The sequence below is a fragment of the Sardina pilchardus genome, chromosome 16 (assembly GCF_963854185.1).
Source record: "Sardina pilchardus chromosome 16, fSarPil1.1, whole genome shotgun sequence".
NCBI lineage: Eukaryota > Metazoa > Chordata > Actinopteri > Clupeiformes > Clupeidae > Sardina > Sardina pilchardus.
The window spans coordinates 12,443,400-12,456,604 of record NC_085009.1 but is presented as its reverse complement, the minus strand read 5'-3'; the positions used below and the strand labels follow the sequence as shown (position 1 = coordinate 12,456,604).

The 13,205-nt window shown below is 41.7% G+C and overlaps 1 protein-coding gene across 1 annotated transcript; it reads left to right on the top strand.

Moving 5' to 3' along the window:
• The first annotated feature begins 3,839 nt into the window (after positions 1 to 3,839).
• nr2f1a (nuclear receptor subfamily 2, group F, member 1a) lies at positions 3,840 to 11,986 on the top strand. Its single transcript, XM_062515699.1, has 3 exons — positions 3,840 to 4,987; positions 6,414 to 6,941; positions 9,764 to 11,986. Exons 1-3 carry the CDS (start codon positions 4,558 to 4,560, stop codon positions 10,036 to 10,038), a joined length of 1,233 nt encoding a protein of 410 aa, XP_062371683.1. The 5' UTR covers positions 3,840 to 4,557; the 3' UTR covers positions 10,039 to 11,986.
• Positions 11,987 to 13,205: the final 1,219 nt, after the last annotated feature.

Sequence of the window (13,205 nt, the reverse complement as noted above, 5' to 3'; positions counted from 1 at the left end):
AGCGAGGGGGCCCATAACAATCCAACACATTCAAGGACCGCAGAATGTGTGTTTTAAGGGGCGAAGAAAAAAATGTGCTGCACCAATTGACCCAGGGAATATATACATGCACGAAAACACACACACACACACACACACACACACACATTTATATTTTGCATGGATGCATATGAGCATAGCGACTACTAATGTTTTGTCTCTGCAGTACCAAGCATATGGCCCTGGGATGGCCATTAGGCACATCTCGAGAATAATGCTCAGTCCATTTATCATCACACGTTTAGAATGGGCTTGAAAAGTTGTGCCAGGCTCTTTAAATGAGACGTAGGCAGCTCATATAAGGCTAATCAGATAATCCCCAGTTTGTTGTGTTTAGTTTAAATTGCATTTGCACAAATTTGCTTTGAATTTGAATATTTTCTATTCGCAACATATAGACTATGTGTCATATATTGAATGAATACCATGCTGACTGATATTTAAAAAATGGTGTGATATGAAATTTCTATTATTTTCAGTAATCAACTCCAATTAGGTTATTTCTCACATGGCAGTGTATGCACACTATCCCTTAGTATTCATCTATGTAAGGAAGTAGAATTGTATCAATAGGCTAATTTCAATATAGCACATTTAGTCAGGGGTCAACAAAGCCATTGCATTTAAAATGATAAAAAAAATATGTGGGAGACTATGAAGAAAATATTACAGATTGACCTGCAGATCAATTCGTCAATTTAAAGTGAATGTTCCTCATTCAGCTCAAGTCCTGTGTGGAGGGTAGGCTATGGATGCTGAGGGCTGACACGCAGGGTGTCTCGCTGTTTTATGGTGTCTCTGGGCTGGCCCAGTGTGAGTGGACGCGCCTCTGCAGGCACCCCAGGAAGTTTTCAGATCTTCGCCGGAGAGAAGAGGAAAAAAAACAAAACCCCAAGCGCACCAGAGCGAGTTATTATTGTTTATCTCCGAGTGTAAGTTATGCTGTGTGTGTGAAATTAAATCAATACATGACATCTCTTGATTTAAAAAAATATAAAAAAAACTAGAGCAAATAGTTACCTGGCTTGATGTTTCATTGACACAATTGATTTTAATTATTTTATTTTTTTAAAAAATATATATATCCGTGGTCATTATATGCAAATATAGCCTACATTATATTAACTGATATCTAAGGACAGCATTGAAAAATACAATTTCCTGAATTTCTATATTTATACTAAATATATTACAATATATTTCATCAAGAGGAGATCATCTTTGATGTTTTTATTGTCATCAGTTTACATAAAGCTGAAATAAAAAGGGCAATTCTTTCTATCATGGCATTGTTATGTCTTTCACCATATAATAGACTACAAATTGATCTCTAACATATGTTTAGCATGTTTTCCTTTTTTTCTAAATAGCATACTACACTGGTGGCAAGTTGTTAAGAATGTGGATTGTAAGAATGTGGGCTTCAGTAAGCATTAGGCCTACGCAAACCTAACTGCTTAATTGCTGTCAATGGGCGAACATATTTATGAGTTTACCATAGGGGTGACATTTTTCAGAATTATGTTTTGCGTGCTTTGCAAAGTATCGCGACTCACTCAGTCACTCTTGTCAGTGCCTCGCTGGTATAATTGTTGTTTTAATCCGTTGACATTATCTCTTAGACAAACAGGTTGCTATCGATCTTTTCATTATGTGATCAAACAACAAACACGCCAGTGCAGGTGAGGCTTACGGCTTACGGCTGGAAAGCCGGTCCACGCTGCGCTAGTCAAGTTCAGTTGAACTGATTTAAACAGCACACCGCAGCTTTTCAATTGCAAAGCTGTTTTAGATGCGACTTTGTCGTTCATTTATTTTATCTATGTATTTTTCATTGTCTTTTATAAGGTAGTCGTACAACTGGACGCTTAAGAGTAGCTGTTTACAAGTCTAGTTTTGAAGCTTCCCTTAGGACTGTGAACTCATACACACATAGACGAAAAGAATGAGGAATTTATCCTTAAAACAGTTTTGTATTAACTTCTATCGCTAGTATGTCAAATAAGTAAAATACTTGCCTTGCGGATATCAGTCGCGCTGAAGGAATACATTGTCCACGCAAGGGTTGAGAACCGGCGCGGAGCACTCTCTCCCTTCATGTCCTAGTGTCCACTTTCCCTCCCCTCTTGCGCTGTTCTCTTGGTTGGCTTTTTCCCTGGTCTCCCATTCGCTGGTGTGTGCCTCTCTCTCTTCTCTCTCCTTCTCGCTCGCCGCCGAGTCTGTGGAGTAAAATCTTGATGTTACACTTACAGAACTTTCTCTTTGTCCACTTTAATCTTATTCGTTTCACCTTTTCAAAGAACAGGAGACATGACCGCCAGTATGTGTATGGCTATCGCGATCGCGAGAGAACTGGAGGAGAGACACGGTAGAATAGTTCCAAGCACATTGTCTTACATGAAAACGATATTTTCAAGAAGGCAAGTTAAGAGATAAGTTGAAATCTATTCACTTAATGAATGCATCAAGCCACAAAACAAACTTATGCAAAAAACTTTTAACGCCTTCTAAAAATAGGTTACATCTATGTTGTCTACATAGTATGGGGGAAGCGCCATAGTCTACTTGACTTGATAAAAAACAAGTGATATCTGTAATAAACAAATATAAGTAGGCTAGTAAAGGAGAATGTATGAACTTCCGAGGAATGGACTTGAGTTCCAGATCAACATTTTCATGACTTCACGATGCTTCTATTAAATAAAACCACTAATTGTTTAATATAGGTTTAATATAAGCTACAACATACCGCAGCTCTGATCTGCATGCACTGCATATACAATTATGCCAAACGAGGTTTTGATCAATACTCTAAATACCTTTACAGTACCTTAAAAACGCAGGCCTATTACAACAATAACTTATGCAGCTCTCTGTCCATGTAATTGTCTACTGTACGCTAGGTGGCAGACCGATCCAGACATTTCGGTCTCAGCCCCGACTACAGCATTCAAACACAAAATACTGGATGCCCGCAGAATATTTAAAGGACAAGGCTTGGTTTCGAATAAATAAGAATATAAACAAAGACTATATAGAAACCATTTGTAGGCCTACATATCTTAAATGCCCGGTCCACTGAATTAGTCCGGTTATTCATAGACGAGTCTGAGGGATTCGCTATCATTGCTGTCGCATCCAGACAGATAAAACAGCTAGTAGGCGGTAGTGCACTCGCATATTTTCCATAATTTGCCACACAATGACCGTTATCTATGCACGATAAAGATAAATCAACATCAACAATAAAAAAGTATTGCCTCAGCGCAACTGTGCTCCAAAATATAGCGTAGCCTACGTGAGAGTGGTACGTTCAAAATAAGATAATGCGCGAATCAAGGGCTTGCAATCATGACAGCGGCGTGAAACAAAGCATCTCAAACTTTAATCGGTCTCCATGAGACCTTTCGCCGCGGACGTTTATTTATTTCATGCGCGCTTGGCTTTGTCCCGGCTTTTACCCCGCTTTGCGACTATTCTAATCGGGGTTTCTTCCTCTTTTTGTGACAATAGACGGCCCATACTAATCAGGTTTCAAATTAAATAGCAGTGCAGGGCGAGCTCAATGTAAATTGTGCTTGTCAGAGCCCCCAGTCGTAGGTAGCAAGGAACGAGGACGCTAACCAATGGAGTGAAAGAGGCTTGGCTAACCTTAGCCTCCCATTTTCCCTCTCCCCCCTCAATGCAGGGTTCTGACCAGTCAGTCGCCTTTGATTATCAGTTGCCAGCAGCCCCTCTCTTGGCTCCTTGACACGAGCACCATATAAGGCGCAGCGATCTCCATAGAAACGTGTCAGTTTCAATAGTAGTGTCAAAGTTCACTATATACAGACATTCGCGCAGATCTCTGCTTCGGAAACATTGCTCCGCTGGTCTTCCCGTTGAAACGCATTCATTTTTGGGTCTCTGCTTCTTGCATATTCTATTAGTTGTTGTTTTTTCCTTTTATCCGCGCTCCGGTCCTGCCGGGGAGGTGAAACTACACATCCACTCTGGCGGTGTTGTTTTTTGCGGGTCCAGATGAGCTTTATTCATGATCATAGATAGAGAATCCCGCTCTTCAGTTTTTCCTCCTCTTCAGCCGCGAAGACGGAGAAAGGAGCAGAGGAAGAAAAAAGCACGGAATTAATTTCACACAGCACTTTGGATCGTGTCTCCGTCCGGGAGCATTTATTTTTATTTCGTTGACATTGTGAAGATTTCCTGCCTTCCTGAAAGCTATTTCCAACGAACTGATTTTACTGCGTCTGGGCGGCTTTATTTCTACAAGATTGGTTTCCCGAATGGCTGGCTGCAATTTACCCTGGAACTGGCCTCCCGACACTTGCATATCCTGATCGGGTGCCTGTCTATTGCTTCTTGTTTTTGAATATATTGATCGCTCGCTGCTTCTACTTTTCTCTGTGAGATTGGTTCCTCCGAATTGACTTTACAGTGTCGTGCGTTTACCCTTTCCCTTTTACTAGCTCTAATATCCGAGCGACCAGTTCGCTTGAAAGCACTTTTCGGGCCCGAGATATGGCAATGGTAGTTAGCGTCTGGCGAGATCCGCAGGAAGACGTGGCCGGAGGACCTCCGAGCGGCCCCAATCCAGCAGCTCAGCCGGCAAGAGAGCAACAGCAGGCGGCGTCAGCAGCACCGCACACTCCGCAGACCCCCAGTCAGCCAGGACCCCCTTCTACACCGGGGACTGCTGGCGAGAAAGGGCAGACCCAGAGTTCTGGACAACAGCATATAGAATGTGTTGTTTGCGGGGACAAATCGAGTGGCAAGCACTATGGTCAATTCACCTGCGAGGGATGCAAAAGTTTCTTCAAGAGGAGTGTCCGAAGGAACTTAACATATACATGTCGTGCCAACAGAAACTGTCCCATTGACCAGCACCATCGAAATCAGTGCCAATACTGTCGGCTCAAGAAATGCTTGAAAGTGGGAATGCGCCGGGAAGGTGAATATATACTTCTTTCATATACGACAATACACGATTCAGATATCATGCTGTAGCCTACCCATATGCAATGTTGTGCATATGGTTTGTGCATATAGCAGTTATACAATGGTTTTGTGCGCGTCAGAATCTGTGCGGGAAGGCTTGGGTAGTGCAGTAGTGCAGCGGGAATGCGAGACTCGGCAAAAGGATAAGCACAGTATTTTGTTCGGGCTTTTAATTACCAACTAGTGGATTTTAGCTTCCACGAAACCATTGCAAATGCGCCGCTTAGATAAAAGTAGATGAGGCACAGAGCTCTGGACGTATGTGTGTGTATGTGTGTGTGTGATAGAGAGAGTCCGTGTGTGTGTGTGTGTGTGTGTGTGTGTGTGTGAGAGAGAGAGAGAGAGAGAGAGTGTATGCGTGTGTTTGCGAGAGAGAGAGCATAAACATGTACTTAAAAAAGAGTGTGTGCATGTGTTTGAATAGCCTCCACCTTGTCCCTTTACCATGTCCTAGAAAGTGGAAAGCACGGGCAGAGGCGGTTCATTCGAGGTGTGCTAAGCACATTTCCACTCTCTAATGTCACCGTAAAGAGGGCCTAGTTGTCCACCCTACAAGCCCTCTCACTTGAGAACAATACCAAACAACTTGAGATCTGTGGACGGCGAATATGACACATTTATGTTTTCACGTAGACCCACTGGTTGCGCTAAAATGGACGCAGCATTTTTGTAATATACATTTGCACTGTAGTATCACCACAGTGTGTCAGTAAGACACGAGTTAGGTCTATTGCACCGTTATGTAAGTAACTATGAAATATAAATGTAGAGCTCACACTCTTAATCTCTCTGGTCCTTCCCATGCTGTATCATACGACTTAGCCTTGTGCCAAATTGCATTGATATTACATGGAAAGGATCAGGTGATAAATGTCGAAGAAAACACAAAAACAATTCAGTGCGTTAGTGCATTATGTATAGTTGAAAATGTATTTTAATCACACAATTATATCACACATGGATTATCACTGATAATGGTCTTTATTTTCCTTTACAATGGAGGAAATATCCCCAATGTGAGAGAGCCTCGGTGTGTGTGTGTGTGTGTGTGTGTGTGTGTGTGTGTGTGTGTGTGTGTGTGTGTGAGAGAGAGAGAGTGTGTGTGTGTGTGAGTGTGTGTGTGTGTGTGAGTGTCCAGCCTCATTTACGTCCATAAATAAAAGGTAAACAGTTCAGCAGCATTATGGCCCATATATACTATTACGTTGTTCTTTTTTTTAATGTGGATATGTTCAGAGTACTAATCTTAACTGAATTTGGAAAAAAAAAACATTCTATGAAATGTGCAACATAGTAAATTCGCTAGCCTAGAGTCTTTCCACGGACTGTGTTTGAGATTGTGGCTGTACATTTCCTCTCCCTTTCTTTCTTTTCGTCAGCGGTTCAGCGAGGACGAATGCCTCCAACCCAACCGAACCCAGGCCAGTACGCGCTAACCAACGGGGATCCTCTGAACGGCCATTGCTATCTCTCCGGATACATCTCATTACTGCTTCGGGCCGAGCCTTACCCCACGTCCCGATATGGCAGCCAGTGCATGCAGCCCAATAATATCATGGGAATCGAGAATATCTGCGAGCTAGCGGCTCGCCTGCTCTTCAGTGCCGTGGAATGGGCAAGGAACATCCCTTTCTTTCCAGACCTGCAAATCACCGACCAGGTGTCCCTACTCAGACTGACATGGAGCGAGTTGTTTGTGCTTAACGCGGCGCAGTGCTCCATGCCCCTGCACGTGGCTCCGCTGTTAGCCGCCGCTGGCCTCCATGCCTCACCGATGTCTGCGGACCGGGTCGTGGCTTTCATGGATCACATTCGAATCTTCCAGGAGCAGGTCGAGAAGCTAAAGGCTCTGCACGTCGACTCAGCAGAGTACAGCTGTATCAAGGCAATAGTACTCTTCACATCAGGTGAGTGTGAAGCCTTTTGCTTTTGGATTAGGCCTGCTCGTGGGGAGGTGGGAATATTACTGCTAGTGATCTCGCCGAAGCAGTGCTCGTGTTAACTCCTGCTCTCTGTGTTGTAAAAACAGCTTGCTGTACTTACATGGCGTGCACATATGTCGCATGGCTCGAAGGTTGTAGAGTGACATATAGAATGCTAAAATTACCCAACTAAAATAGACCCGAGAAGAAGATGAATTGGTGGCCATTGTTTACAGTTATATTTTTATTGAAAGTGTATGGTCTTCTTATAATCAATTCTCAAATGTAGTTTACCAGAAACTATTTTTTAACACCAAATAATTCCAACAGAAAACCTCTAGACAAAAATACCAATTTTTATGATCAGTCATTATGTATATACACGGTTGGTGACTTCGGCTGACTGTACACGTGAACGTGACTATATGTTTTCAAAAGAAATAAATGTGATTGCACCATCAACAATATTTTCACGTACCATCTTAATGTCCTTTTAATATGACCGAAAGTAGATGTTTTCACTGATGGTCCAAAAATTCTTAAAATAATGAAATCTGAAAATATGGAAGATGTCTGTACTCTCAGACAAACTTGTGTGTGCACGGATCTTATCATTTTGAGTCATAATTCATCATGCACACCAACTCAAGGTTGGATTTCCTTTGCATTGCCAATAAAAGGAGACAACGCCATTGCCTCAAAATCTCAATCTCGTTTGAACTGATCTGGGCATGTGCTCATGTTCCTTTTATTCAATACACTATAGTCTGCATATTTTACTTCCGGGCTGCGTTTGATTTATTTACCAGCAAATACTAGCCTATTTATTAATTAATTAGGTGTGTTAATATTATAATAACCAGCGTCAGCACTTGGGCATTACATATACTATTAAATTGCATTAGCCTACATTATATAACCCCATATTATATTTTATTATTTTATATTAAACAGACGTTTGATTGTCTATATACGAGTAGAAAGTGTAGAGAAGTACAGAGAAATGATTTCAAATATTGCAGTCATCCTTTTTACCCTTCTATTGTGTGACGCACTCTTTGTAGGACTCCCGACTGCTGACAATATCAATATAATTTCATCGTGCCACTTTTGTGCTAAATATTTCAGAATTGTTGTAAATTCTACACAACAATCTGTAACTGGGTGACTGATGGCTACAGATGTCGTTCTCCGCTACCCTGTCTGTCTCAGTGTAATATCCTACCGAGTTGCATGTCCTCAGCACTGTATAGCCTACCTGTCTTTAGGTGTTAACTTAATGATCCAGTTTTGCTGACAGATTATCTATTTCTTTTTTATTCTGTCAAGAAACAACATGACGTCAGCCACTCACAAGATCCTTATAATATTAGAATATTCTGCAATTTGGAATGACCCTCTATGTAGGCCCAAAGTCCAGAGAGGGCGAGCATTGGAAAGACAAATAACTTCCAGTCGAATTTAACATGATGTATGTTCACAATCTACATGATAACGTCGCTTTTCGGAAGACAGGTGACATTTTACCTCAAATACAAAAATAAAGTTATAATGGCCTCTACCAGAGAACTAGTCAGTGGTCAGTGAATAGGAGTTGTGCGTATTCGACCAAAATGAAGAATCTTAGATGCGAATTTGTTTACTGGTTGCATTTTGGCTAAATAGTATGAGACCAGCGCGTTGACCTCTGGTGACAATATTCTGGGAGCCGTTATCCCCTCCCCCTCTAAAACAAGCAATTCAAAGCGGAGCGCATTGTAGGCTGCCTACCTTCTGTAAATGTGAACATCTTTTTTTCTTTTCCAAATATAATCATGACTATTTAAAATAGTACATTATTTGACCACCACCAAGCCCCGATTCTGTAAATTATGAGATGACTCGAGATGTTGGCTATCAGTGCCCCTCATATCAGCATGGTCTCCATATTGTATGATGGTGGAAATTGTCCAGTAGTCCGTCCTGCGTTTTCGTCTGCGTAATGGCGATTATCAGATATTTGCTCTCTAATTATGATATACTCTTACGCACAGATGATGTCTTGTGTGTGTTGGTGACTGCGCACATCGCAACTCTTATGTATCTTAACAATTCCTCTCAAGGAATCAGGAGAGGCTATAGGGCCTAGTTACGCTCGGAACTGTGTAAGCAGAATTTGCGTGACTGAAGCTCGCTTCTGCTCTGAGGTCTCGCTTGCCTGTCGTCTAAACCCCCACTAAGACATTTAATTGCCTCAAGCGGCCATGCCTTCGTGTTTTAACAGTCAACACGGAGTCTAGCCGGAGTAGATGAGAATAAGATGGCTTGCTAGCATGAGGATGATAATTGGGTCATAAGACAATTATAACTGTTTCAAATCCCTCTGTTTGTAATTGCTTATGCCCATCCCCCGAGTCGCAAAGTGTGAGCGCCACCATTTCCGCACACCTCAGTGTGTTCATATACAGTATATATATATATATATGTGTGTGTGTGTGTGTGTGTGTGTGTGTGTGTGTGTGTGTGTGTGTGTGTGTGAAGGCCCATGCATGCGAAACGCAAACAGAGCACGTTTCCCTCTTTAGATATTCTTTGTTTTCTGTGATTTATGAACATGCTTTAGTATGTGCTATACGCAGGGAATACGTTCTTGTTACCCCCATCGCAAGCAAGCCCCCATTGTGTTGTTTATTTATGACAGATGCGCTTATGCAGTGTGATGCATCATGTTTGGGTTGAGTCCATGTTCATCTTACTTTGTCAATAACACGTAACACTGATGCTGAATGATAACCCGGGCCCTTCTCTCCTCTGTTTTGTCTGCGCAGACGCCTGTGGCCTGTCAGACGCGGCTCACATTGAAAGCCTGCAAGAGAAATCTCAGTGCGCCTTGGAGGAATACGTGAGAAGTCAGTACCCGAACCAGCCCAGCCGCTTTGGGAAGCTCTTGCTTCGGTTGCCCTCTCTTCGCACCGTCTCCTCTTCGGTAATTGAACAGCTGTTTTTCGTCCGCTTGGTAGGTAAAACTCCCATTGAAACCCTCATCAGGGATATGTTGTTGTCCGGGAGCAGCTTCAACTGGCCTTACATGTCCATTCAATGATCCGAATGAGAGCGAGAGAAAAGAGACCTAAGGACCAAAACCCATCAAGTCGTGCAAGAAGACTATATATAGGACCTCGTTTCTGATCACCTTAGAAGACACCACATTTTTAAGTCTTCGGGGACCGAGATGGAATACGTAATGTACAGAGAATAAAGAACTGGACTTACGCCCATGTAAATCCCCATCCATCTTCAAGAACACTCTTCATTTTGTAAAATACTAGTCTTTATTTTCCTTTTTTGTAAAAAATACACCCAAATAAATTGAAGAACATCATATGCGCAGTAAAAATGAATCAAGACTTAGCGGGAAAGTAATGTTTCCAAGCAATTATAAGATATGTCCTGTGTCTATGTATCTCTGTTTTGTATTTTTTTCTGGTTCTAAACCAGGTTTTCTGTGATTCTATACTAATGATTTTTGATATAACCTTTTGCTTCTTATAATGAGTGCGATATATGTTGTTGAAGCTATGTTCTCCAAGAATTAAAATTGAAGTGAGAATTTAAAACATAAAATAAAGAAAATTTTAGACAAATAAGAAACCGTCTAATCGCAATGACAATATTATCACTGATGGTTGAACATCCCCCTCCAACCATGCAATGGACATGCAACTCGACGGATAACTGACCTCACGGACTTTAATGGAGAGGACACCCATCAAACTTTTTTTCTTGGTCATGTGTGTGTGTGCGTGCGCGCTTGTGTGTTGAGTCAATCATCATTCAAAGAAGAACTACATGAAAATCAAAAAGCACTTTTAATATATCATTTTCAAAAATACATTTTGTTTGTTTCGTCTTGATGTGTTTGTTGTTTCTTGAGTTTTATTTTGTGTCGCCTTTCATTTGTTTGGTTCATGACTGCTGACTGGTGCTAAAGGGGTTTGTGGGTTGGCCATGGGTTTAGTTGATAGATGTGTTGGCGACTGTGTAAGTAAAAAAAAAAAAAAAGAAAAAGATAGAGTCAATGTGTTGTGTTTACCTTATGCTTTCACGCTGCAGTATACAGGTGGTCTTTCAGTTCATATGTTCATATCATAATCCGCTGGTAACCTATGGGGCTGCTGGATTTTCATTATGCTGAATTGCCTCATCGTCAGCAAATGCACGTAGGCTCATTTGATTAAAACAAAGGCTTTAAAGCATTTTGCAATGCATTGATAGGAAACAATTACGCCGATGTCGGCTTTAATGAGAGCGATGTGAGATGACTGTACTTCCTCGGGTGGTCCTTCAGATGTGAAAACACCACATATGTTACAAATGGAGATATTTGATTTCCCGTTTAGACGCCTCTGCCCTTTACGTCCGTGCTTACCTGCTTATTGCAGTGTATTGTGTATCATGAGAGGATACTAGGCTATAGGTAGATTGCCACGGCGGTTTACCACTGCTGGTTGCAAGGTATCGTGGGCGAAACTACATTCATGTCGTTTATTATTATCCCAGGCATCAGTGTAAGTCTATACACTACAGACAGGTTTTGCCTTTCAACAGAGACACCGAGTGATGCTTTGATGAGGTGGTGGAAATAGGTCCAGAAATAAAAGAAGAAACCCTTGAGAAATCGGGCATTGATAACATTTCACATGTAACGCTGTAAAGAGGGGTGTCGCAGCAGCTGCAAGGCAGCAGTTATATGCGTGATCAATCTGGGAAATGTATACTGCTACATGTAAGCTGGTCGATAGTAGCACTAAATGTGATGCATTGTATGCTGAATAGGGAACAGCGCGGGGATAGCCGTAAACGAGAGGGAGGAAGAAGCTTGGATACCGTTCGCTTCCTTTGGGCTCGCCGCTTATGCGAATGTCTTCCCCCTTTTTACACGCTGAATGTTGTAACAGCATTGACAAATAAGCTGTCGTGTTGGGAAGGAAAATGACTCGCCCTTTCCTGCCTGATGTGTGTGTGTGTGTGTGTGTGTGTGTGTGTGTGTGTGTGTGTGTGTGTGTGTGTGTGTGTGTGAGAGAGAGAGAGAGAGAGAGAGAGAGAGATAGAGGGAGAGGGACCGTGAGAGAGGGGGGGAGAGAGAGAGAGAGAGAGATGGCATCGTCCCCTTTCCTATTATTAATAGCTGTGTGGCCAGTATGGTCCAGTGAGATGAACTTTGACAGCAGGAGGGTTACATGCCTTTATGGGTCAGTCGTGTCATTTGAGAAAAGAGCAAGCATAAGCAGAGATGATACATGTTTCAGCCACCCAACATTTGAGACCTTGATCTTATTTCTTTTAACTTCACTTGTATGCTTCAAACGGCTGTATAGTTGCCTTGCATCCGTGTGAGAAGAGTTACAGGGATATAGCCTAGAGCTAAGACTGACATGGCCATGATGTCATACATGGGTTTTCGAATACCTCTGGTAAAAGTTGATTTCTTTGTTTTGTGATGATGTGCTGTTGCCTGATATTTGTTCGTTTGAGAAAATAAAGAACGAAACGCATTTAATATAGGCCACGAGCCACGCATGCAAACTATATAATTCATGGATTTATTCAGAATAAAGTTAATTATCGCTAAGCTAAGCTAAGCAAAGCATACAAATTAATTACGCATATCAAACAACCACAACAGTTTTGCATCGGCAAATAGACGTAGGAGTAGAGTATGTCTGAGTGAAGCGTGTTGAGTTCGGCGAAATTCTACAGTTTATGATCCAATCAATGTACTAACACATGTTGCTGTACACCTCTGACTCTTTTGAATACTTTCTAAATAACTGAGCTGATGATGTCTGTGTGTAGGCCTGTGTAAAGACACGATGCATTTGCCTTGTCTTGCAAAGCAAAACGCTATGTGTCTTTTCACAGCTGGTCAGAAGAAGGGTCTGATCTTTTAAACTTATTATGCAATGTCTTGTTTGACCATATTATTGAGTATAATATTAAAAACACTTCCAAGACTTGGAACAATGACTTCAACCTACTAAAAGAAGTATCGGATATTTCTTGCTCTAACCTTGAATAGTACATTTTAGTCTATTCAGATGCTCACCAAATGAACGAAAAAGGTTTGAAACAGAACATGGACCGTCAGATATAGAATTAGCAATCATGTGTGAGTTATCCCACGCTGCTCAACCAACTACCTGTATTGTCCTAAATGGATTTAGAGTGTGATATGTGTTTGCATTGTAGGCCTGTTCTGCCCAGGACATG